This window comes from Erpetoichthys calabaricus, chromosome 2, assembly GCF_900747795.2.
Source record: "Erpetoichthys calabaricus chromosome 2, fErpCal1.3, whole genome shotgun sequence".
Classification (NCBI taxonomy): Eukaryota; Metazoa; Chordata; class Cladistia; order Polypteriformes; family Polypteridae; genus Erpetoichthys; species Erpetoichthys calabaricus.
The window spans coordinates 89337585-89365093 of record NC_041395.2 but is presented as its reverse complement, the minus strand read 5'-3'; the positions used below and the strand labels follow the sequence as shown (position 1 = coordinate 89365093).

The 27509-nt window shown below is 37.4% G+C and overlaps 1 protein-coding gene across 1 annotated transcript in view; it reads left to right on the top strand.

Annotated features, from left to right (window-relative positions):
• The window catches only part of LOC114646089 (ankyrin repeat domain-containing protein 35-like), a 93221-nt gene that overhangs the window by 19052 nt on the left and 46660 nt on the right, over positions 1–27509 (top strand). Inside the window, exons 2-7 of the mRNA XM_051922494.1 lie at positions 2805–2935; positions 9948–10036; positions 10588–10652; positions 14036–14093; positions 15358–15428; positions 23159–23265. Of these exons, the coding sequence (XP_051778454.1) occupies positions 2805–2935; positions 9948–10036; positions 10588–10652; positions 14036–14093; positions 15358–15428; positions 23159–23265 (521 nt within the window). The remainder of the gene's footprint in view (positions 1–2804; positions 2936–9947; positions 10037–10587; positions 10653–14035; positions 14094–15357; positions 15429–23158; positions 23266–27509) is intronic.

Here is a 27509-nt window from a genome sequence, read left to right as displayed (position 1 = left end):
GTTGGTCACATGCTATGGAATTTATTTTGGTGTCATTACTGCATGTAAAATTATTCTCAGTTAGACAACAGTATTAAATGAAAAAAAAGTTCAAAATATCTAATAGTTTTATTCCTCATTATGTTGTGTGGCCGGCGGCCGGGGTCCATACACAGCCGGGATGCCCCTGCACACTATATTCAGGGGGAGCAGCCCGGGATAGTGCAATACCTCCCCCTGGATGCTAGATGGCTGCCCTCCTGGGCTGGAACGGTGCCTCGGATTCCCGCAGGGCTCCATGGGACTTGGAGTTGGGTAGAGCCCTGTTGGGTCCCGCAGGCACCGCCAGGGGGTGCTGTACCTGGGATTCCTGAGCCCGCATGGGTGCGGCATATTCGTCACACCTGGAAGTGCAGCCGGAACTCGGCGATCAAACAGCTGGAGCACTTCCAGGTGGACTATAAAGGGAGTCAGTGACCACCACTCAGCGGCCAGAGTCGGGAGGAGGAGGACAAAGCTTGCGGAGGAGTGGTGGTGGAGGAAGAAGATAGTGTGGTGGTGATTTGCTTAAGTACTGTGCTTGGGACTGTGTTGTGGCTAGAGGGATTATGGGTAAGATGTGTCCTCCAGCTGAAGAAAAATAAAAGTTTATTTATCTTTATACGTGCCTCCGTGTGAATCTGTGTCGGGTTGGGTGCAATATAGCGCCTTTTCTTACTGTTGTTACGACAACTAGGCACACACATGGTAGGCCAATTTAAATGGTTTGTGAGAATCCCTGCTTTGTGTTTTAACAATTACTGTATAAAATATAACAAGCATGGTGGCTAGCAATTCTGCCTCATAACTTCAGATAAGTGCTTGGGCACTGTATGTGTAGATTTTACACATCTTCCTAACGTGCATGTGTTATTTCCTCAGATACTCCCATTTTTTTCCTGACATCCCAGGGAGTTGGTTGTGAGGTTTATTTCTAACTCTAAGTTGTACCCATATGAGTGCATGTCGGTGTATGTATGAGTATGTCCTATGTATTAGTCAAAAGAAATGATGGTGAAAGGATGGATCATTATGCAGTGTACATGTATGTGTGTGTGTGTGTGTGTGTGTATATACATACATACATACATACATACATACATACATACATACATACATACTGTATATGACAGACAGCCGGGGCCCTTTCCCATTCGGGATGCTGTCATAAAGGAAGGACTGGGGGAGCTGATGTGTACAGGGCACTGCCTCCCCTGGAGTGCTAAATGACAGCCCCCCTGGGTTGTAGCAGTGCTTCAGATTCCCACATGGCTCCATGGGAGTTGGAGTTTAACACAGACTTGTTGAGTTCTGTGGGGGTTACCAGGGGAACTTGCAAAGCCCTACTTTGTTGGGCTTCCAATGCACCTGGGAATGCTTCCAGACCTCGCTAACAAGCCACATGGAGTACTCCCAATTGCAACATAAAAGGAGCTGCCTACCTTCATTCAGGGAGCCAGAGTTGGGAGGAAAAAGGATGAAGCTGGCCGGAGGAGGAGGAGTGGTGGTGGAAGGAGAGAGAAAAGGAAAGAATGAAAGAAACAAAGTGTTGTATTGGGTTGTTTATTGTGCATTTGTACTGTGTTGTGCAGGTGGGAAACTTGGGAAACGTTTCCCACATCAGAATAAAAATCATGTGTTACAGAGACTTGTGTCTGGTATCTGTCTGTGCTGGGCTTGGGGAGCTGGTGCGTCTCCTGGTGGCTACAATATACACATACTTATATAATATAGTTAGTGTAGAGCAGTGTGTGTTTACAAAAGAGAAAAGGTTAAAGGTTATTTCCATGCTGAAAAGGACACCTCATGAATATTGAAATATCACCTTGATACAAGTATTATGAACCTTTGCTGTGACAAATGAAATTTGGTTCAGGTGCATTCCATTTTATTGGTTGTCATTGAGATGTTACTACAACTTGTTTGGAGGCCACTACTAGACAATTCATTTTATTGCATATAACTAGGAAATTATGTAAACTCATAAAGTCCCACAGGTGACAATGTGTAAAGAGTCAAAATCGAGCCAGGTCAAAAGAATTGCCTGCAGAGTTTAGAGACTGGATTGTGTCAAGGTGGAGGTGTGGGAAAGGCTACAAAAAATTCATGCAACATTGAAGATTTCCAAGAGCACCATTGCCTTCACGATTCATAAATGGAAGAAGTTTGGAACAACCATGACTCTTCCTAAAGCTGGCCACCTGGTCAAACTGAGCAAAATATCGAGGAGGTCCATTTCTATGGCTTATGTAAATGGTGGTGGAGGAGAAGTTTCATAATGGTCAAGATGATGGTAGTGGAATGTGTGTCTTGATTAACTTGAATCTTAAATATTGTTTGATAATGTTAAATGTTTGGAAGAGTGGGGTAGTGGTCCCCATTTTGAAAAATATGAACCGGACTGTATGTTCCAGTTATGAGGAATCACTATCCACTATTGAATTCCCCAGAATTTCAAAGGTGAACTGAAGTTAGAAATGTCACACCTATGGAATACACAGCCAACTCTTAGATGGATATTTAAAAGGATGTGGGAGTTAGCCACACTTCACTAAGTTTTACTTATTATAAGAAGGCTTAGAACATAGTAACTTGATGAAAGAGATACATGAGTTTGGGGCTCCAAAACTGCTGGAGTGACAGGTGTGTCCATATTCTTCATGTTCTGAAGATTTAAGCTGAATATCAGAAAAAATACCAAATAAGCACTTTCTTTCTGTAAAATGCTTTGCATAATATTGTTTGTTAATAAAATATACTTTAACATGTTAATTTTCCTCCAATAGGCAGAGAGGTGGGGAAAGGATGATCAGAAACTTCTTAAAGCAGTAGACAAAGGAGATGTGAACAAGGTCTCAGCAGTCCTTTCTCGCAGAACTATAAAGCCCACCAAACTTGATGAGCAAGGGCGTTCATCGTAAGTTTTACTTTGATTTTCATATAATTTTTATTGATTAAAGATGGCCCAGATGTGCAGTGGTAGCGCTGCTGCATCATTACAAGGAGGCTGGGAAGCAAGGGCAATACTAGAATGCACTGCCCTGGGCATTTGAAATTCGGGGTTGGGCTATTTTTCTCAAGTAATGTCGATTTTGTGTACCTAATAAAACCAGTCAAAGCCTAGAAGGTAATGCAAGGTTATCAAGAATATGTCATAACATTCCATAGATGATACTAAATTTATTAATTTTATTCAATCAATGAAAATCAAACCAATGTCTAGTAAGAAAAATCTATTCCATAAAATACAGTTAGGCTATAAGTAATCTGAACAATTTTAAAAATCAGTTTCTTGAATGCTGAACACAATAATTCTAAGAATAATTTTAGAAATAATGCATTGAAAGATTGTCTATTAAAATTGCATATCAGTTATACAAAAAGAGTTATTTTCTAATCAGCTTCTTGACTAGAATCATTCTCAGAACAATTTTCTTAAATCAAAATATCACTTTTAAATTTTAATTTCCCTCACAAATGGAATCCAATAAAAATGAACAGTTAAAATGTAATTCATGCATATTATTTACATTTGCTAACATGTTTGTTTTTTACCATTCAAAGTAGGGAACTCTGTCTATATCATATGACAGCATCAGTCCTCTGGTACCCCTGGCAAATGCCTTAATAAATTTATCCACATCTAAGGGGTTAGTTGTTGCTTTCTTGTGAGATAAAGTGACTAAATTGGTCTTTCTGCTCTGTATCATTGAACAAAGAAAAAGAATGAGAATTCGGGACAGAGAAGAAACTCACATGATGCTGTAGAAATGCCAATTACCAGTGAAATAACATACAATTTATATAACTCAGGAAATGCTAGCCCTTATATTCCTGTAGGTATTTACACACTCATCAGCTTTACACATGTCCACAGTACAAGTCCGTAGGATTAAAACTTGCTGCATGCCAGAAACTTTCCCAGTTCTAAAAGCTAGGCCTGTTTGTTTGACTCAAAAGCCCTGATGCATCTCTACAGATATTCACGGATGCATTTTTGTCTTATGCTGCATCAGAGAAAATGTCATCTTTATTTTCAACAATGGCCCTTGTTACTGGGGTATCATAATGCTGTAAAATGTAGCTTCTGTGAAAGAATCCATGAAGAGAACTAGACAGCACATGGCTTTTCCTGAATTGCATGAACTACTGTCAGGGGCAATTGGTGGTTGTAACAATGTATGTATGGAATTTTTCTAGCAAGCTTTTTTTGGCAGAAGAGCATGTACCTCACCCTTTATTCCACTCATGACTGGAGCACCACTGTAGCACTCACTGATAATATTTTCAGTTCTATATCCACAGTAACTGAAATGTTGAAGAATTTGTGTTGTCAGGAATTCTACAACTAATATTTCTCTAAGTCAAGTACACTAATCAAGTGCTCTTTAGACGCCGAGTTACTGAAAAATCTAATCATGACAGACAGATTAAATAGTGTCTTGTTCCATCATATTTAATGTAAAACCCACAAGTGTACATTTTCATAATTGGACTTAATTTGGATTAGCACCAAATTTGTTAGCGTGGCAAGATTTTCATTCTGCATTTCTTTGAATATGTACTTTGCGTTTTGTGGAATACTTTAACAATATCAGTAAGTTATAATCTTTACACAGGGTATTCAAAAAGCTGAATAAAAGTCCTATAGTTAAACTGTCTACATTTATCTGACTCCTATCATGATGTCTGTGAAATGAAAGTTAATTTATGGACAAAAATTGCATAATTTCACCAATACTTTTCACATGGTATTGATCTATTTCTACTTGATTTTGCTGATTTAGTCTCACCTGTTTTTGGTCTATGCCTTTATCCTGCCCATTCTGCTGTGCTCTGTAAATGGCTGTGACTATAAGCACGTTCCAAAAACCCTCTGTCACATTCTAGTGCTCTTTTCCAATTTGTAAATGACATTTTTGTGTATATGTTCAAATGATTAGGAATGCCAAAATTACAACAGGAAAAAAAAAGCATCCCACTTAACTGCATGTTCCAGCCAAGGTTGGGACTTGTACCAGGTTGAGCAGAATGACCTAGCATGTACCTGAATACGTGTTTAGGACAATTTTTAAGACAGGCTGACATGGCATATCACTGTTAAGGTCATTAATGCGCTAGCAAAACAAGAGACATTAGCTTCAAAGGGCTGTTCATTTGGATTACTACTATGATCAGAATGACCCTTAGCTTTGGTGCTTTTTTGAGCTCTGTTTGTAGGAGTTTTATTTGAGTTTTGTTGTATTAGATAATAATATATAGCATTACACTTAGGTACACTAATGTTTTTGGCAATTTTTTGAGTATATAAATACAGTCTAATACTTACAAAGTTGTGAAAAAGAAGAAATTTGTCAGACAATGCTGTCAAATACTTTAAGAATTAAGAGATAATTATATTTAGTTGTCCATGTAAAAAAACAAAAAAACAAAAAAAAACAAATATTGCTTGTGATGGACTGCCTTATACCCTATACTGGTTGGAATATTATCCAGCATTCCTGTGGCAGTGCCCTGGATAAGTGGGTTAGGAAAATGAATGGATGGTTTATTTTATGGTCAAAAATATTCTGTACAAAATAACTACCACTTCAATTTAAAAAAAAAAAAAACAGATATTCAGAAAGTAAATCTCTGGGGCCTCATGTATAAACGGTGCGTAAGCACAGAAATGTTGCGTAAGAACGTTTCCACGTTCAAATCGCGATGTATAAAACCTACACTTGGCGTAAAGCCGCACACTTTTCCACGGTACCTCATACCCTGTCGTACGCATACGTGTTCCTATGTGGTTACCCTTTCTTAGATCCACATCCACGACGGCGGCTTTATCAAATACGTTGAAATTAACCGCATATCGTTCATAAATTGAATGCATCCGATTGTAATTAACCTGTAACAATATAATGGTCCACAGAATGGTCAAACTATTCTAAATACCATAACTGCTTTAGCTTTGTTACTCTCACTGCACCTTCTTTTTCTTCTGTCAGCTGCTCCCGTTAGGGGTTGCCACAGCGGATCATCTTTTTCCATATTACTCTCACTGCACCACTCGGAGTATTTATATCACTATATCTGTGTGTGAATCACAGATCTACAGCAATTGGAAAGCAATTGGAATTATTGGTATACAGCATCAAGCACTCGCTGCCTCAGCCATTCGCTATTTGAACTGCTCTCATCCAAACAACTCTTCACAGCCTTTCCTTTTCGGACCTCGCGGTTCACAAACAGTTTCATCCCAAGAACTATACACACACTCAATTGTTTGTACTTGCAAGTTACCGTGAGGTAATTGTACTTATGATACAGTTCTAATATTGCACAACCTGAGCCACTTTATAAAGCGCGTATTTACATATGATGACGATATCATTTTAAAGATGAAATGCAGCAAAATATGTTGATTATACAGATAAAACTTTAACTTTAACTACACGATGCCGCAGAGCTAGCGAGCTTGAGCTTCATTCACGGTTTGTTCCTGCCTCGCGCTGTTTTCATGCTGTGGCTGGCGGGACACTGGAAGTATAGATGGATAGAATAATTAAACATTACGAACATATTTCGATGTTCCTTAAAAGTTTTGAAGAATCGGCGTTCTAAGCTTACAGATGGCTTAACGTCTATTACAGAGCTGATTGTGTGGCGATTGGGTATTTGGAGAAAGAAAAGTAAGGACAGGAATTGGCGGTTAGTACGTTTGAAAAAGACAGTACTGCTGCAATAAAGCATTTCATTGAAGGTCGCGCATGGCGCAGCAAGCATTTTGCTGTAAGACATGAACAATCACTGTGCCACTGTGTTCCCATGTTTAATAACATGCTTTAACTCATATCATCATGAAAATGATATCACGTATACTTCTCAGTATTTTAATTACTCAGAGAGCTGTAATATTACGAACGTATTGGATTCTGTGTCCTGTCGGAGGAAGAGCACATAGTGATTTGGGCACATAGAGCACATATAAGATCAAATACAAAACAAAGCATTTAACGTGCTACTTTAGTTACAATGGGATTTGAGAAACTAGTAAATTAAAACGATTTTAAGATGAAGTTTATGATGTTCTACTTTAATGACAAAATAAACTATGTGATTAGAGTGGGAATTTTGAGATTAAAGTTGACATTTCATGCTTTTTTCACACTGTGTGCCTTTTTTTTCACTGTACCCTAATAAGCTTTCATATGACACTCAGACGTTGGGCTACGAGTCGCTTTTTCACGCCGACTTTGATATGTGACAACTTTTTTATTTTGGGCACTGTGTGATTTTGTGAACTTGAGCTTTCGAGTTTCGCCGACACGCTATGTCACTCGATCATCTTCCTTTTGTTACTTATATAACTGTTTAAACCAACAAATAGTACATTTTTCTTTGCCTCCATTTGGTATTCGCTGAAATTCTTCTATTTTTCCTTGTACTTTTGCCTTTGCCTTTTCATGGAAAACTGGGCTTAAGGGCTATTTATATTGATTTGCATATTCAAAAAGGCGTAATTCTGGGAGGAGTTGGGGCGGGACATCAAGCGTGTGCGTTTACTTCCACGCTGAGCGGGATTTATATAGTGGAAGAATGCGGAAGTTGGCGAACGCACAGATTCCTGCATCTGGATTTTTCTGTGCGTAAGCACATTTTAGCTTTTGTGCTTATGTCATGTTATAGTGCGAATTCTACGCACGCTGTTATGCATGAGGCACCTGATCTTAGAAGGGAACCAGAACTGTTCTGGCTGCCAACTAGATCTTGTGAAAATTTTGACAATTATATTTACAGGTAAAATTCCGTTACAACGAATATCTTTACAACGAAATTTTCATTACAACAAAGTATTTTTATGGTCCCGACAGCTTCGCCATATGACACGAGTCTATATAAATCTCATTACTACGAAGTACATTCAGCAGATACTTTCATTACAAAGAAGTGCACAAAAGACCTTGAAATGCCTGAATGAATCATCCACAGAGCAATTACTTCTGTGGCCGCAGCTCAGTTGTGCACAATGATCCCTCAAACAGAAACACTGTAAAAAAAATTTCTTTCTTCAAACTTTCCTTGTACTGTTTTTTTTGCTGTTTTTGTTTTCGGTACCTTTTGCTTATTGCTCGTCAACATGTGAAAAACATCCATTGGAATTTAACTCATTGTCACCCTCCTATAGAAACGGCAGACAAGAAAAAACGATAACAGTTCATATTAGGGAAAAAAAAAAAAAATCCTTCAAATTTTTGCAGCTCTCGATTGCGGTAAAATGAAAAGACATTGCCAGTGAATTTGGAATTTTGCCATCGACACTATCAACTTTCTTGAAAGACCGAGCAAAAAAAGAAGAAAAATCTCAGGTTGCAAACTTATGTGAACTGCCGCATTTGAAGAAGTAGAAAAAGCTGTTTTTATGTGGTTCAGTGAGGCTCCTTCAAGAAACATTCCTATTAATGCGGCACTCATTCAAGAAAATGTGAGGTTTCTAAACTCTCTTGGGACCTCCCCTAACTGGACAACACACCAAAGAGCGTCCTGAAGTGCGATCACCGTGTCTGTGGAAGACTGTTTATCAGTTGCTGGAGCAACAGCAGGCTCACAGCTCTGTTCCGGCTCTTCACTGAAGCAAACAGAAAAGTTTTTGATGGGTAATGCAAGAAACATTGTAAATGCAGGTAACAAGTATTACTTGGCCACTAACCTGGCCACAACCCTGCTTGACTGCTGTGTCTGTGTATAGGAGAGTGGCAGATCACGCTACAATAAATAACCCTGCTGTTCCTGTTTCAAGCTGAATAAAGCTGATTTTGCTAAAGTACTGAGACTCAACCTCGTGTTTTGGGGTGCAAGACAGGGACCTATAGCGCGACCCCGATCTTTTATGATTTGCTTCTGTGGTGCTTCACTGCAGCGCTGTGAGCCTGTTGTTACCCTGCCCTAGCAACGGACAAACAATCAAACACAGACACAGCAATTGCACTTCGGGACGCACTTCAGCGTTTCGTTCCCGTTGGGTGGGGGATAGGGGGAATCCCAAAAGAGTTCAGAAACCTCACAGTATGAAGAAGAAGAAAAGGATGATTCAGCTTCTGATTGATAACTGTGCCGCCCACAACATGCTTCCACATTTAGATAATGTTCACGTTGAGTTCCTTCCACCCAATTGCACACCCTGAAAGTGTATTATCGCAAGGAAATGCTGAGAAAAATTCTTGTCAGCACAATTTGTAGACAGGAGGAGATGAAAATTAATGTGAAAGAAGCTATTGAAATGATTGCAAATGCCTGGACGCAAGTTTAAGAAAGCACTATAGTGACAAATACAGAATCTCATTACTACGAAATTTTAATTACAACGAAATATTTTTTAGGTCCCTGGCAGTTCGTTGTAACAGAATTTTACCTGTATGAGAAAATATACATGTATATTCCAAAGCTGAAGAAAACCTGTGACACCAGATATAAGGATGGAGAAAGGATCATTGAGCAATTGTGTAAAGAAATTTGAAGAAACTATTAAAATATTAACAAGTTTGGAAACGAGAAAAAAAGCTGTACTTAATTTTTTGGACTTTAGCTTCCACTTGTTTGGGTTACATTGTGTAGTATAATTTATTTTACTATTTTATTAGCTGACACTTTGTATTATTTGCACCTTATTACATTTTCAATGTGTGTCATGAGTAGACACAGGTTTAGTATAATGAAGAAAAAACTGTTAAAGTTCTGTGATATTTAGTATTTCTGAGTTCAAATCTTAGAAAGTTGATTGCACAGTATACTTTATATATGCACACATCTCCATTGCCTTCATGGCTTGTATTGTTTTTTGGCTTAGCAAATGTCTCTTCATATTCAAGTCATCATTAGATATGAAATTCACCTTGGGTAAACTCATTTTTGTGTTTTGGGTCCCTTATCTACTTTCTCTGCAGGTTTCACATGGCAGCAATGCGAGGTGCTGCTGAATGTCTAGAGCTGATGCTGACTCACGGAGCAGATCTTCACGCTAGAGATGACAATGGTAACTGAATATTTCTAGCACATATTTAAAGTACTTTGACAAAGAAATACATTTCCTTGATTAAGCGAAACAACATCTATTGATTTTTTCCAATATGAAGAGAAAGAAGGTAAGAATAAAATGTGCCGCTTGAATAGAATGCACAAGGAAAGGCTGAGTCGCCCTGTCTACAATATTAGTTTTTTTCATTTAATTTTTATTTGCCAAAAATTATTTTATGTTTCTACCCACAAAGGTTTAGTTGTATTTTCATCGTAGTTGTGATAAATTGTAATTTTATACATTGTCTGTGCAGAATTTATAATATTTATAGTGTGCCTGTGAAATTATGTAACAGAAATGTCCATAAAAAAAATCTAGCATACTGAGTGTAAATCTGAGATGGCCATTCAGAACAATATGAAGAAACCAATGGTTAGTCTATGTAGTTATACCTGTACATGTCCAACTACACTAGAGATATGTTTATCGTCACTAATTCTTAAATATATTACTGTTCAACTTCATTGAGCACCATGTGATCTTCAAATAATCTCACATTTGTTTCACAGGCTGTAGTGCTCTTCATCTTGCTGCAAAATATGGGCAACCTGATTGCATTAAAGCTCTCATTCAAGTAAGTTATTTACCCTTTGTATTTAAAATGGGAGTAAAAGTATACCTGAGCTGTTGTACAAAATACAATTTAAACAAATGTTTGTATAAGAAAAATATAAGAAATTACAGTATATTCAAAACTGACAAGAAATAAATTGGTAAATTCATATATATTCATGGGTGGCACGGTGGCGCAGTGGGTAGCGCTACTGCCTCGCAGTTGGGAGACCTGGGGACCTGGGTTCAATTCCCGGGTCCTCCCTGCGTGGAGTTTGCATGTTCTCCCCATGTCTGTGTGGGCTTCCTCCCACAGTCCAAAGACATGCAGGTTAGGTGGATTGGCGATTCTAAATTGGCCCTAGTGTGTGCTTGGTGTGTGGGTGTGTTTGTGTGTGTCCTGCGGTGGGTTGGCACCCTGCCCAGGATTGTTTCCTGCCTTGTGCCCTGTGTTGGCTGGGATTGGCTCCAGCAGACCCCCGTGACCCTGTGTTCGGATTCAGCGGGTTGGCAAATGGATGGATGGATATATATTCATTTTTTTCTTAGTTTACTTTACATTAAAGGGTTGTGTGAAGCTAAAGACTATTTTTGACAAAATTTGGCAAAAGGAAAGAGCCAGTTCTACGTACATCACAGTTCACAATTCAGCTATGCATATTGGACTAATACACAGTTCCCAAGTAACTTAATGTGTACATCTTTATAGACAAGGAAGGTAATACCATCTACAGAGAAAAGCCATACGGACTTGGTGAGAGCAAGCACAATTTACATAGATAGTTCAGACTTGAAATTAAACCCAAGGCCCTGAAGATTAGAAACTACAGTGCTAACCACTGTAGATGACTGGATCAGCTAACTCATTTTCTGGTTCAGTCAACCTAACCACCACTCCCAATATAGTGGTACTTTAAAATTTATTTGATACTCAGCACTCTTTGAAATTTAAGACCTCATGTTATGTAATATTTCCATGAAAGAAAAGTCCTATTGAATTTCAAATATGACAATAGTTGGACCAAGATTATAACATTGACTTGAGCACTGGTTTCCATCATTCTTATACAACAAATGACTGCTAAATCTGCATCAATTATAGTGTAAAGATATAAGCAAACTGTAACTAAGATAACTGGCTTCTTACTTCATTAACTAGAATCCTATACAGCAGGGGTAGGCAACGTCGGTCCTGGAGTGCCACAGTATGTGCAGGTTTTTGTTCCAACCCAGTTCCTTAACGAGAACTCAATTATTGCTGATGAAGCACATATTGCTTAAGTGACATTTTAATGCTTCATTTTAGTGGTCTCGCTTGTTAAGGTTCTCCAACCTTAATTGCTTATTTCAATCTTAAACTGCTGCATTCAGTGTTTTAATTGCTCCTTATTAGCAATAAGATGTAAAACAGGGGTAGGCAATGTCGGTCCTGGTGAGCCGCAGTGGCTACAGGTTTTCATTCAACCCAATTGCTTAATTAGAAACCAATCATTGCCAATCTCAGACCTTATTTAATTTTATGGCTTGTTAGTCTGTGCAATGTAAGGCTTTTATATCGTAGATTTTTTTCCTTTCCAAGGATATCATCCAAATGATTTGAAGCCTAAAACAGATCATTTTCAGTCTGTCACATTTTTCTATTAAGTGTTTTATTAAATCAAACCGTGCATGATGAACACACACAGATGTAATTGGAAAAAAGCTAGCTGGAGAACTGCTGGCTGCTTTGTCTTTTACATCTTATTGCTAATAAGGAGCAATTAAAACACTGAATGCAGCAGTTTAAGATTGAAATAAGCAATTAAAGTTGGAGAACCTTAACAAGCGAGACCACTAAAATGAAGCATTAAAATGTCACTTAAGCAATATGTGCTTCATCAGCAATAATTGAGTTCTCGTTAAGGAACTGGGTTGGAACAAAAACCTGCACATACTGTGGCACTCCAGGACCGACGTTGCCTACCCCTGCTATACAGTATAACCTGGTAGTATATTGATCATTGCTATATTTATGAGCTAGTTACAGAAATACTTTCTTATTGATCTCCATATGCCTTTTTGATAGTGAAAAGAGAATTGAGATGGGAGAGACGCTGACATATTTATTATGTTACGCAATAAGCATTTTATGCAATGTGTTCCAATCATTCAAGAAGTTCTCTTATTTGCTGTACACTACACTAGCAATAACTTTACCATTTACCAACTGCTTTGTGTTTGAGAGGTTTTATTTTTAATTACTATTTATTTTTAATGAAAAATTCCTTTTGTGAACTGAAGGCCCTTAATTGCTGGTTCATTATGTTTGTAATGGCACAGTGCTAACGCAACTCATGTAGTTTACTTGTTTAACTGCTCAATTCAGATTCACTGTATTGGTTATTTAATTCTTGTTAATATACTGAAAGGACATTTAGGTGTTGTCCTTGTATTTTCCAGATGATATATACTGCATTTGCATTGGTTTAAGAGTAGCTTAAAAGTAAAATAATTAGAAATGTGATTATTGTCTCTGGGACATAATGAGTAAAGTAATTCTCTTACAATCTGGGAGAAGAAATTAGTAATTTACAATAGATTGCTTTCTTTGAGATAGTACAACAACTCTGGTCTGTAATTACTGACTAACGTGAAAATGGGTTTGAGGGGAGAAGGCAGCAAAATTATTGTGGCTATAGGTGAAAAAGACCCTTCTAGCACACTAGTAAGATTAGGCTCCTAAAAGTTCTCCAGGACAATGCTTTGTTTACAGGTTAGTGTATCTACTGATTGCCGTACTCTAGTAAGAAGCTGTGCCGCATTAATTCATTGTAAAGTGTCCTTATTATTTAATTATTCAAGTGAAATGCATGGTCTGTTTCTCTTTTGGTTTTATGCATTTTATCGAACATGAAGCAGTGTAAAGTGTTTTGTGTCTCAAAGACCATACTAACATTTCCTTGCTTTCTTACAGTATATGTTACTGTAATATGCTGTATAAAATGGATTATATCAAATAATATTCTTTAAATAAACTGAACTACATAAGTAAACTATAAGTTGCAAGTATTAATATTTTGTCTGTGGAGTATAATGAAAATGAAAAATAACATTTCTGGGCGAATCAGAGTGTCCCTGGAGTGCTTTTCAACCAAGAACTAATAAATTATTTGTCGGGTTACTTAACATAAGATACGCATCACTCTGTCAACAGACCCTACCCTAAGCAGATTAATTTAAAAGTTATTACAAATTATTAATAATACTTTTAAAGCCAAGTGGACCAGAAATAGCTTGCTGTATAGTTGTAAAGTTTGCTTTAGAGATAAAATCAGATCTTTAAATTAATTAATCAAACTATTGTTATTTCCTTCATTAAAAAGTGCTGAACAATATTGAGCTTTATTGTATGTATTTGTATCACAGCATGGAATCCCAGTGGATTTAACAGACAACACTGGACGTACAGCTTTACATTACACTGGTATGTTCTCTTTAATTTTTTAAAATATTTTGAGCATAAAAATGACGGTTATTTCCTTGTAGGAAAAATATGTTTCATTTTTTATAAACACTTGGCCTGGAGTTCGGCAGAAGTGACATATTTTCATTCCAACAAATAATTATTTTTAATTAGACTTCTTTTTCTAGTGTAACTTCTATTATGACCTTCTAAATATATTGTGTCAATTAAAAACAATCCAAAGAGGAATTTAAAAAGTATGAACACATTTCCTGAATCTCGTTTGTTTAGATTTCGCTCTTTAATTTGTTTAGAAATGTTTTGTTTGTGTATATCACTGTTTTTCAATGATTACATAAGTGAAACTGGCATTGAAGTCAATGCTGATTGTTAGCATTCAGTCTCATTAACACTTAATGTCTTCTATTTTTAAAGGTAATCCATTCTCTGTTCTAGGTTGTCCTGGTTTTGAGCTGGAGAGCAGCATCTCACTTAATAATTTTTAGGATGAGTTTGCTGCCACTTACCAGTCTTCAAGTATTGCACTGGCTTCCCAGCAGTTCCCAATTGCCTCTTAAATGGTTCGGTTTTTGCAGGGCAGTCTGCCCTTTAGTATTTTGGGGCTTACTGAAAGTGTAATTTCTATACTTCTACCTTTTTTTCTCATTCCCCTTACTAGGGAACATCATAAAATGGCAAGTCCCACTGAATACTGATCCACTGGAACCATTATGTTCATAATGGCATATAAGAAAGATCACATTAACAAATTTAGAGTTCTCTCATATGCCAACGTGGATTTCTGGTTTTCTCCCTGACATTTGATAAACCTTTCCACTTCCCTGTGCAACTGTTCTGCTAGGTTACCTCAGCCTTTTATTTACACTTGACAAGCCCTGAGAGCGTGAGTGTTTTCTATTGTATTACTGTACAGAGATGGGAAATGAGCTGGAGTTTTTAATGTTTATTTTTCCATTTTATATTTTAGTCCAGATATAAAACAAATGGACAGGTTACACTGTGTTACTTGGTGGAAAATGATGAGTATTGTATTCCTGAACATAATTCAAACTCTGTCTTTTAGCTAGAAATAAACAAACTAAGTAGGAGTGTATTTTGATCAAATGAATAAAAAAGAGCTTGGGAAACACAAAGTCAGATGTTGGCAGCTGCAAACTGCATATTTTCTGTTATTCTTGTTTAATGTACTTAGATTATAGTGTAAAACGAAAACTGATCTGTGTAATGTCTATGAGGTGTTTTAATGGCTGCTTCTTGCTTTTAGCTCAGTCAGGATGTGTACCATCATCATCTTTATTATGCAGTAATGGAGCACCTGTTAATAAGCCTGACAGGGTAAGAGGAACTGCTTTACTTTTTAGGTCCAAGAACTGATACTCATTTAGTGTATACTGCATATATTCTTTATACAATTTACAAATTTAGAATTGCATAATATTTATTATTTCATACAGTATTTGCTGCAACATCATTTTCAGACAGATTTTTTTTCAAACTTTTCTTACGGCTTTATTTTGCTAGGTTCTTATACTGTTTGTGAATTAGTTTTTATACATGGTTTAGGCCTCCTGTTGTTAATCATCATGTTGACGACTATAAGAAAGAAAGAAATCAAATTGCTAATATAAAATTTCTTTATACAAAAACTAACTGTGTTACCTGATGTTACCAGCATTGCCCGAGAAATTTCCTAAGATAATGGGCCTCAGTTATAGTGCAGTCAGTTAATTGATGTATCAGAAGTAATAGGTAATATGATATTTTTTTCCTTACCAAGGGCTAATATTATTACTGAAGTTCAATGAATCTCTCTTTTTTTAGTGGATGCCAAGTGCCCTAGATGTACAAATCTGCCAAATTTCAGCTTTGTTAATAAACAGGGCATACTGTTTTTGTTGAAGAAACAGCAAATGAGAGGATGAATCAGTTAACTTTGCATTACTAGTTACTGGTAGGGAATATTAAATATATTACAACTGTAGTTTCCAATTTTATTTTACAGACCACAGATATAGCTACTACTTTACTGTCTAGCATATTTTCTTAACCCCCTTTATTCAACTTTTTTAAATAGGTAGCTGCAGAAAACAGCATTAGGTGACATATTACCTGAAGCTTCATGTAACTTTCAGATGCTGCATTATTTTTGTTCCCTTTAATGCAGTTTTCGGCAAATCCATTTTTTGTTCTTTCACAGTTTTTAATAGGCACACTGTATAATAAGATAACCCTGGTCACTTAGATTATTCTGCATTTCTGAGAGTTATCAAATAAAAACAGCCAGTTTTTAATAATTTTACCACTGAAGACCAATTTAATTATATCACTTGTCTGAAATTTAGTTGTATTTAGTTACATCTTCACTCAAGAAAAAAAAAAAGTATTGTGTTATTTTTTAAACGCATTTTGTTATCTGGCAATAATTGCATTATTTTGTAACAAATGTGTTATTCTTCAATAATTAATGCATTTTTTTATTGCCGATTGCTGTTGTTGTCATCGTGTGCATATGTTCTCCAGTCTAGTAACTGCAAGTGATTCAAATATTACACACACACATAGTGATGAGATTTGAAGTGATGTTATAGCTATATACTGTACTGTATTAAATGTGGTGGATAATATGTCCAAGCAGAAAAGAAGTTGCTATATGTAAAATCTGTATCAGAAACTAGTAATTAAGTATGAGTTTAGTTTTAATCCAGTTATTTGCTATAGATACTGCTTCAAAACTGGATGATCTGGTGGCACTGTGGATCTATGTTGTTTACTTCACAACACATGAAGGACTGAATATTTTTGACAAGTGAGAAGCATAACTGACACGTTCCAATATTCAGTGTTGAAAGAGGCAATCATCTGCAGTTCAGCACTCACTGATACAAATTAATCCACAAATGTGTGAAAAGAACATGCAAATCCCATGCAGATTCTGGTGCTGTAAGGCAGGAATGCTAGTTCTGTGCTACCACTGTGCTTATAATTTAAACTATTTGTACTAAATTTACTAAACTTTAAACCTGTTAAAACTATCTTTATATCTATAACTTTTGTTCAGTTCTTACTCACTTGATTGCACGCTATGCACATGCTTAATCTCTCCCAATACTACAATAATTATTGCAAAATAACAGTAACTTCTATAAGCTTCTATACCAGAGGCCTGTTACAATTTTAAAAATGAATATCAAAAATCTGCACTGCTTTAGTGAAATTACAGGATTTCAGTAAGTAAAACCAGCTTGAACATGGTAGACCTCTGGAGCACCTGGAGAAAAATCTAAATATGCAAAAGATAATGTTTAGGAAATATAAGTCAAAGAAAAAAATTGCTCAATGTCTTTGTTGTACAAGTGTTAAAAATCTTAAATAGCAACATATACAAACTCCTATTTAGAGTAAAATCCATTCAGCCTTTCTAAATAACCACATTACTAGTCATTGTCTTTGGGTGCTGGCACATAACTTGCTAAATGAAGGCCAACTTCAGCAACCTGTACTATGGGACATGCTTATTCAAGGACAATTTAAAGACACAAATTGACAAGTGAAGGGGTCCCTTTTTCAAAGTTGTCAGACTGCTGAAGGAAAACAGTCCAAAGACCCTTTAACAATGACACACACTTTGGAATACTGTACTTAGAAGAAGTAGCTTTTTTAACTCTCTATCAACTAGTTTATGCTATGGATTTTTTTTAATAATAACCTCTCTGTAAAATTAAAAATCATTCTATATATTAATTAACTAAATGTAAAATAACATTCTTAAACACAATTAATCCAGTTCAGGGTCATGGACAAATCAAAACTTATCCCAGAAGCAATGAGCTCAAGGCAGGAAACATCGTGGGTCACAAGTTCATTGGAGGGTACACTCATACATACATTCACAAAGTGCCAACCTATGGTGCCAATAATTAAAAATATGACTTATGGGAAAGTAAGAAAAAAAAACAGACTAACTGGAAGGAAACCCATAAAAGACACAGAGGAATGGAAAATACAAACTCCACACAATGAATGGACATAGAATCCAAACCCAGGATGTTAACATTATGAGGAAGAAGGACTAACTATTGCTCCATAGTGCTGTTCTTTATCTTTTCTTAATACAACCAATAAGCATGAACCAGCCCAAGCTCATCTAATACAAAAGATTAAAAATGCGGCACTTCACCAACCGGAATTACTGAAGTAGATCTGAACTAAAATAGTTTATTATAATTGCAACATAACAACTTTTACAATTGAGAGGAAATAATTTACCATGTACATCTAATTTTTACAGCTTTTACTAAACTTATTCCCTTGTATGATCCCCTAGTTTTTAGAATACTAGCTGTGTAGCTACTTAATTTTCATGACTTATCCCAGATGCTTGTGGCTCTTTATAAAAAGATCTGCTCGCTGCTAACCTGAAATGTACTTCTCCTTGGTTTCTAATAGCATCCTCAAATTTTGTCTTCTGATAATAACAAAAAAACATTCTGTGCCAGCCAAACTAGATGAAACCTGGAATCCTACTGAGCTAAAGCTATTTTTATTTCATGAAATAGAGTAGCCTTGTTGGCAATCTAGAAATGTGCATGTGGAGTTTCAATGGGTTTTTAGAATTACCTGTCGATGTACCTTCATTGTGTTTATCATTTTCATTTCAGTTGGTATTAAATAGAATTAAGTGTTTGCTGACACTTGTAGCATAAATGATTTCTTTGAACATGTAAGACAGTTCTTGTCTGTCATCCACCAAAGACCCAACATATTTAACAAAATGTTAATAAAGTTGGCTAAATTAGTGGAAAGACAGTAATTTACAGAGGCCATGATTTTATAAGTGATTCTACCAATAACCCTGCAAATGCTGTTGACCGAGACAATCACGGCCTGGTGCATAGTACACGATATGCTTTTTTAAAACACAAAATTTCAGCTTAAAATGAAAAGTGTAGAAACTTAATATTCAATAAGATGAATACATTATGATTATTATCATTATTATTAATATAAGTATTATTATCATAAAATTAAAACTAATTGCTGGAATACTATAATGTGAAATTAAAATATTAATATTACACATATGTTTTAAATTACAGGATTACACAGGTATCTTGGGATGCTCCATTCCTGGATAAGTTAGTCATTTTCTCATTAGTGAAAATAATAATGTAAGTTTTCCCTAAACATTATATAATGTTTTGGGTTTTCCCAAACATGTTTATTCCAATGCAGGGTTACAGTAGGCTGAGTTGCAAGACAGAAACTAACCCAGGATAGAGTGTCAGTTCATCACGGGATGCACACTCGAGTACACATCACTCACTTTGGGCCAATTGACTGCAACCAGTCAACCTGCAGATAGCTCAGAAGAGAAGTAAATATTGAAGATAAAACCATGAATGTACCACTAAATTATTTAATTTCTAGTTGTTTAAAATGAAAATGTCTGGATTCTGTAATATGAACCTAGGCTACATTCAGAAATGTATAGTATGACAAAAACATTACTTTAATCTATTATTGTTGTGCAGCTGCACTAATCATAAAACCAGGCAATTGAAGCAATGTACTGTATGCTTTCAGTATATATACTGTATATGACATAACATTCTCCAAACTACTTAAAAGAGTTCAGGGTTGTAAACAGTAGAATCATAACTCTGTAATACACCTTGAAATGGTGTCTACCATACAGAGATGCTACTATACGCTGGATGATCATGTCTACTTATCCAGGTGCTAGCAGTCATCAATGTAGTTTTGTCTTTTAAAATATAATCTCTTGATTGTTGTTTAATACTTTTTTGTCAGTTTTGCATTGGACAACTCTTTGTAAGTTTGCAACTTTTTACAATATACACAAACTTACATAAAAGTTTAAATGTTTAGTAGGTCACTGCAGGGTGTGGATTTGAGAACCTGCTTGTAAATTCTTCTTCTTCTTCTTTCAGCTGCTCCTGTTAGGGGTTGCCACAGCAGATCATCTTCTTCCATATCTTTCTGTCCTCTGCATCTTGTTTTGTTACACCCATCACCTGCATGTCCTGTCTCATCACATCAATAAACCTTCGCTTACACCTTCCTCTTTTCCTCTTCCCTGGCAGCTCTATCTTTAGCCTCATTCTCCCAATATACCCAGCATCTGCACATGTCCAAACCAACGCAATCTCGTCTCTCTGACTTTGTCTCCCAACCGTCCAACTTGAGCTGACCCTCTAATGTACTCATTACTAATCTTATCCATCCTCGTCACACCCAGTGCAAATCTTAGCATCTTTAACTCTGCTACCTCCAGCTCTGTCTCCTGCTTTCTGGTCAGTGCCACCGTCTCCAACCCATATAACATAGCTGGTCTCACTACCATCCTGTAGACCTTCCCTTTCACTCTTGCTGATACCCGTCCGTCACAAACTACTCCTGACACTCTTCTCCACCCATTCCACCCTGCCTGCACTCTCATTTTCACCTCTCTTCCACAATCCCCATTACTCTGTACTGTTGATCCCAAGTATTTAAACTCATCCACCTTCACCTACTCTACTCCCTGCATCCTCACCATTCCACTGACCTCCCTTTCATTTACACACATGTATTCTGTCTTGATCCTACTGACCTTTATTCCTCTCCTCTCTAGAGCATATCTCCACCTCTCCAGGGTCTCCTCAACCTGCTCCATACTATTGCTACAGATCACAATGTCATCAGCAAACATCATAGTCCACGGGGACTCCTGTCTAATCTTGTCTGTCAACCTGTCCATCACCATTGCAAATAAGACAGGGCTCAGAGCAGATCCCTGATGTAATCCCACCTCCAACTCGAATGCATCTGTCACTCCTACCGCAGACCTCACCACTGTCACACTTCCCTCGTACATATCCTGAACTTTTACGTACTTCTCTGCCACTCCCGATTTCCTCATACAATACCACAGCTCCTCTCGAGGAACCCTGTCATATGCTTTCTCCAGGTCCACAAAGACAAAATGCATCTCCTTCTGGCCTTCTCTAAACTTCTCCATAAACATCCTCAGAGCAAACATTGCATCTGTGGTGCTCTTTCTTGGCATGAAACCATACTGCTGCTCACTAATCATCACCTCACTTCTTAACGTAGCTTCCACTACTCTTTCCCATAACTTCATGCTGTGGCTCATCAGTTTTATTCCCCTGTAGTTACTACAGTCCTGCACATCCCCCTTATTCTTAAATATTGGTACCAGTACACTTCTTCTCCACTCCTCAGGCATTCTCTCACTTTCTAAGATTCCATTAAACAATCTGGTTAAAAACTCCACTGCCATCTCTCCTAAACACCTCCATGCTTCCATAGGTATGTCATCTGGACCAACAGCCTTTCCATTTTTCATCCTCTTCATAGCTGTCCTTACTTCCTCCTTGCTAATCCGTTGCACTTCCTGATTCACTATCTCCACATCATCCAACCTCTTCTCTCTCTTGTTCTCTTCATTCATCAGCCTCTCAACGCACTCTCCTTGCTTGTGAGTAAGTTTCCATCTTTATCCTTTATCACCCTAACCTGCTGCACATCTTTCCCAGCTCAGTCCCTCTGTCTAGCCAATTGGTTCAGGTCCTTTTCTCCCTCCTTAGTGTCCAACCTCTCATTCAACTCATCATACGCCTTTTCTTTAGCCTTCGCCACCTATCTCTTCACCTTATCTCCTTGTACTCTTGTCTACTTTCTGCATCTCTCTGACTATCCCACTTCTTCTTTGCCATTCTCTTCCTCTGTATACTCTCCTGTATTTCCTCATTCCACCACCAGGTTTCCTTTTCCTCCTTCCTCTTTCCAGATGTTACGCCAAACACCCTTCTTTCTGTCACCCTTACTACATCTGCTGTAGTTTCCCATCTGTCTGGTAGCTCTTCACTGCCACCTAGTGCCTGTCTCACCTCCTCTCTAAACTCATCCTTACAGTCTTCCAATTTTCAACTTCCACCATTTGATTCTTGGCTCTGCCCTCACTCTCTTCCTCTTCTTGATCTCCGTCATCCTACAGACCACCATCCTATGCTGGTTAACTACACTTTCACCTGCCACCACTTTGCAGTCTTCAATCTCCTTCAGATCCATTCTTCTGCATAGGATGTAATCTACCTGTGAGCATCTTCCTCCACTCTTGTACGTAACCCTATGTTCCTCCCTCTTCTTAAAATATGTATTCACCACAGCCATGTCCATCCTTTTGGCAAAAGCCACTGACCTTCTTCATTCCTCTCCTTGATACCATACATACCCATCACCTCCTTGTCTCCACTGTTCCCTTCATCAACATGCCCATTGAAATCCGCTCCAATCACCACTTTCTGTCCCTTGGGTACACTGTTCATCACTTCATCCAACTCACTCCAAAAATCTTCTTTCTCACCCATTGCACACCCAACTTGTGGTGCATATGCACTAACAAAATTCATCATCACACCTTCAATTTCCAACTTCATAATCATCACTCTGCCTGACACTCTTCTCACCTCCAAAACACTCTTGACATACTGTTCCTTCAGAATAACTCCTACTCCATTTCTCCTCCCATCCACACCATGATAGAAGAATTTGAATCCACCTCCAATCCACCTGGCCTTACTCCCCTTCCATTTAGTCTCTTGCATGCACAATATATCAACCTTCCTTCTCACCATCATATCTGTTAACTCTCTCCCCTTACCAGTCATACTGCCAACATTCAAAGTTCCTACCCTCAGTTCCACTCTCTTTACTTTCCTCCTCTCCTCCTGCCTCCGGGTACACATCCCCCTTCTTCTTCTTCACCCAAAAGTAGCCCAATTTCCGCCACCACCCTGTTGGCTAACAGTACTGGTGGCGGTCGTTGTTAACCTGGGGCTCAGCCAATCCGGTATGGAAATTTGTATTGTTGTCCACATATTGATTTGGCAAAATTTTACACCGGATGCCCTTCCTGACGTAACCCTCCCCATTTATCCGGGCTTGGGACCGGCACAAAGGAACACTCTGGTTTGTGCATCCTTTGTGGCTGGGTTTAGAATCTGCTTGTAAATACTCCTTTGTTACTTTTTCCTCTGCAGGACGGACTGACAGCACTCATGATAGCTGCTCAGGAAAATCAGCAGAGTGTGTGTGAAGAACTACTGCAGCATGGAGCAGATGTCAACACCACTGATCACTTGGGCAGGTAAATACAAATTCAAGAAAACTTTTGGGTATGTTTAATCTTAAGCTTTTTGTATTCTTTTGGAAAGGTTTGAGCATTTAACTTGTGTACATATGTTATGTATTTGTGAAGAAATGCTATTTTTTTCTACTGACTACAAATCTAATTTCCTAATTGAGTATGAAATATTGCTAAATAATTAAAGAGTCAAAACATGGTTTCAGGTTCCAAACCACAGCAAATTTATTTTCATTTCATTATAATGAGCTGAGACTGGCACACCATTCAGTGTTGATATCTACCTTATGCATGATGTTGCTGGCAAAGACTTTGCCTCTCCTTTAGCACTTAATTGAATTAAACAGGTTCAGAATGCTGTTCCATTCTACACACTGAACCCTGAATTTTGCATGTCTCTTCACTTCCGGTCACATATTAATGTAGAACTCTTTTACTTGATAAGAACTTGAGGGAAACAGACTTTTATGCTCCTCTCACATTAGTACAACTTTTGCCTTTTAAACACAAATAATTTCTTTGGTCAGATGGTATAAGAGGCAGGAGGGATATACGGAATGGCCCCAAAAACACATTTGGTGTGCTTATACGGATAAGGTGGAAAGTTGCCTGATAACCAACAGCCAATTTAATGTACACTGACATTATTAGCCAATGCCAATTCTTTAATGTGATTATTTACTTGGTTTGGGCACTCTGGGGTACAGTGCTGCAAAAATGATTTGACTTCTTCTAGAGTCCCTCTATTTCTGCAATTTTTTTAGTGGAAAAACAAAGTCATGTAGGATCCTAATTCACATGCAAAGAACTGCTGGCTTCTCAGCAAAGATTGGCATAGTCATAAAGCCAGTAGGCAAAAGTGGGCTTTTTTGGTTAAAAGCAAGATGAACGTCACTGCTAACAAATAAGCATCCAAACAGTTGTCTTGCATTTGCTTATAAGTACCCAGATTATCTCATGCCTTTTGTGGTTGTAATTCTATTAACACATTAGACACCCTTAGACAACATGGGTCCTATTGTGTATGACATAAAGAAAACAATCACATTTTATTAAATTAGTAACAACAACTTTTAAAGGTAACAATGTGGGTTTTGTATTTCATACATTTTAACCAATTGTGTAATAGTATTATCACTATCCATCCATCCATTATCCAACCCGCTATATCCTAACTACAGAGTCATGGGGGTCTGCTGGAGCCAATCGCAGCCAACACAGGGTGCAAGGCAGGAAACAAACCCTGGGCAGGGCGCCAGTCAACCGCATGTATTATCACTAGTACCAATAATATGTGAGCAGGGCAGATGTTAACCATTCATCAGCAAGCAGCCTTCTGTGTGTTTTTTTTCTAATATCTTTGCTTAAGGTTACTGGGGAAAGCCCAAGTGCAACAGAATGAGGTATTAGTAAATGGGGATTGGCTTGGTTGACGGAAAACAAAGATGAAGAGTAAACCCTGGAAACCTGTTATTACATGAACCCAGTGCTTGTTTTTGCATTGTATGTTCTAAGAAGCTGCAATACAGCACAAATTTAATAAAGGCACTGTTACAACACATTGCCGGAAGCTATTCATGTTTTCTAGTTTATGTTAACATTGTCTCTACATCAATTACAGATCGAGAACCTGTCATTCATATTAACCCAGTCACTCATTGCCTTGGGTGTAAATTAAAAAAATCACAAGAGTAACACAAGCTTTCCATGAGAAAGTGGCAGTATCCTCATCTCCATCTACGCAGAAAAAAAACAAAAAACAGTACCTTGATAAAGAAAAACTCATTTCAGATGCAGGATTTTAATTATTTATAATCAAAAAGAATGAGGAAATATCAGACTACACTTGTCCAAGGATATAAATTTTGTTTTATTTTACAGTTATTTTAATAACTCCATCTGATTATTCTCAATCCTTCAGCAATATCTTTCAATTATTTTCTTAATGTATACTGTTGCCCTTTCATTTGTTTATTTTCATAAAAGAAAATGTAATAATTTTAAAGAGTTTCATTATTTTCAAATGTACTTATGTACTTATCTGCCATTGTAAAAGGGAGCACTTTGAAATGTGCTCATTGCATATGTTCATTAAAATGTGTTTAGCACTCAAAATCTGTTGATTGTTTACATTAGTCTATAATATATAAGGTTTGCACAAATTTATTTTCATCTTCTTTTGATTACTGTAGTTTTTATAATAAACCATGATCCAATGTTAATAATCCTCAATTTAAAATTTCAGCCTCAAGAATTTTCATGATTTAAACTCTGCAGTATTCTACAATAAGATCATCATACTAACAGTCAAACATGGTGGTGGTAGTTAAATGATGTAGAGGTGCTTTGCTTCCTTAGGGCCTGGACGGTTTGCAATGACTGAATAAACTTTGATTTCTGCTCTGCATGAGAAAGTTCTTAATGAGAATGTCTGCTTATCTGTCTGTGAGCTAAGCTGAAGAGTTGTTGGCTCATACAGCAAGCCAATGATCTGAAGTAAAAAAAGAACTCCACATCAGAATGACTGAATAGAATCAAAACTAAAATTCTGGATTGGTCCAATCAAAGTCCAAAAACCCAACAGAGATGCTGTGGCAGAACCTGAATTGAGAGCATGAGAGAGTGAGTTTGGGAGCTTGCACCGATACAGCATGTTGCTGCACACACCACACAACGAACCACCTCCGGATCCCAAATTAGGGCCCGAGCACAGCTGTGCAACGGGTGACACCTTAGTACCATACTAGTTTGAATGGAACAGTGTGAGCTTTTTACAGTGGCTGGAGTGCCAGTCCTGCCATCTACCCCCAGGTTTTCTCTGAAAGTTGGAGGACTTGCTTGCAGGGCTTGATGTAGGTTAAGCATGCCTGAAATTGAGCATGTAATCTAAAGGTAGCTCAACCAGTAATTATGGGTAGAGTCGCAATCCATATTTTTACACAGTGCCGGTTGGTGTTGGATAACTTTTTTTCATTAAATAAATAGCATAAGTTAGAAACATGTGGTTTACTTTCTCAGGTACCCTTTATCTAATATTGGAAGTTAGTTGTAGAACTTAAAACAGTATCAACAGTTTGCAATACTAGAGGAAATCAGGAAGGAGACAAATTCTGTTTCATCAACTTGTTACAGCACTGTGAGAAAAGAACTGTTTGAGGTGTTTATAAATAGGAAATTTGTTAGCAGAGTTTGGGAAAAGTCAGTATTTAGGAAACCAGAAGAGCAGGCAAGAATGTGATCAGGTTTAGACCTGAAAAAATAGGATAAAAACCATGAACAAAAGAACAAGAATAAAATCTTAGTTGTTAGGGAAGAGCTTAGGTTACAAATCTAAGAGATCTAGGCAAGAAACATTACAAGGCACAAGAAACTAGAAATTGACTTAATTACCAGTCTCCACCTACTTCTAAAGAACGTAGTAATATAAAGCTCCAGTGGTGCTAAACAGGTTATCAAAGCTGCTACACAATGGCTAAAAAGGGCAGGTGTGGACAAAGGTGTGTTAATGGGCAAATATTATAGAGGATATGATCAGGAATGTGAACAAGGAGAAAGTAATATGAAAAATGAGCAGTACCAACTTTATATGGAAAATGTGAGACTGTACTTACAAAAGATGATGTCCACTCTTGGGTGAAATTGCTGTTGAAACAGCATAGAAATCACTGTAAGTTCAGGTGATAGCTGCTTGGATTTTAGGCAGCTTTTTGGTAGAAGGAGCTATTTTAATTTAGCAATCTTGAATTACATTTATCAGGTAAGTAAAGACAGAATGAACGACATTGCACAAACTAAAAGTATTGCAAATGGTAAAGTGAATTAGTCATCGTGCTAACACATCCACTGTGGTAGAAATCAACATCTTAATTAAAGAAACGTATCCTCTAACAGGACAAATCAGTAATCAGGCAGGAAAAGGTTGTCCATCTGCGTCATGTATTGCTCTTAAGCTAATGCTTGAACACAGAGCATTCTTCTGCAGCATGATCAGAATAGTCAAATGTCCTTCTTCTTGTTTTGTTTAATGGTGGTTGGCAAACCAACTCAAGTTGCATTACCACCACCAGTTGGTCAGTAGTGTGATGCAGAAAGGGAGGGGGAAAACTATAATTAGAAATATCTATTTTTTCCAATCAAATGCTTTCTAATAACCCTATATTTTTAAAATAACAAAAAATGAATCTATGCATGAATTTAAACTCATCTCCATATCTTAATAATTGTTCTAATGTCAAATTTGCCTAGTT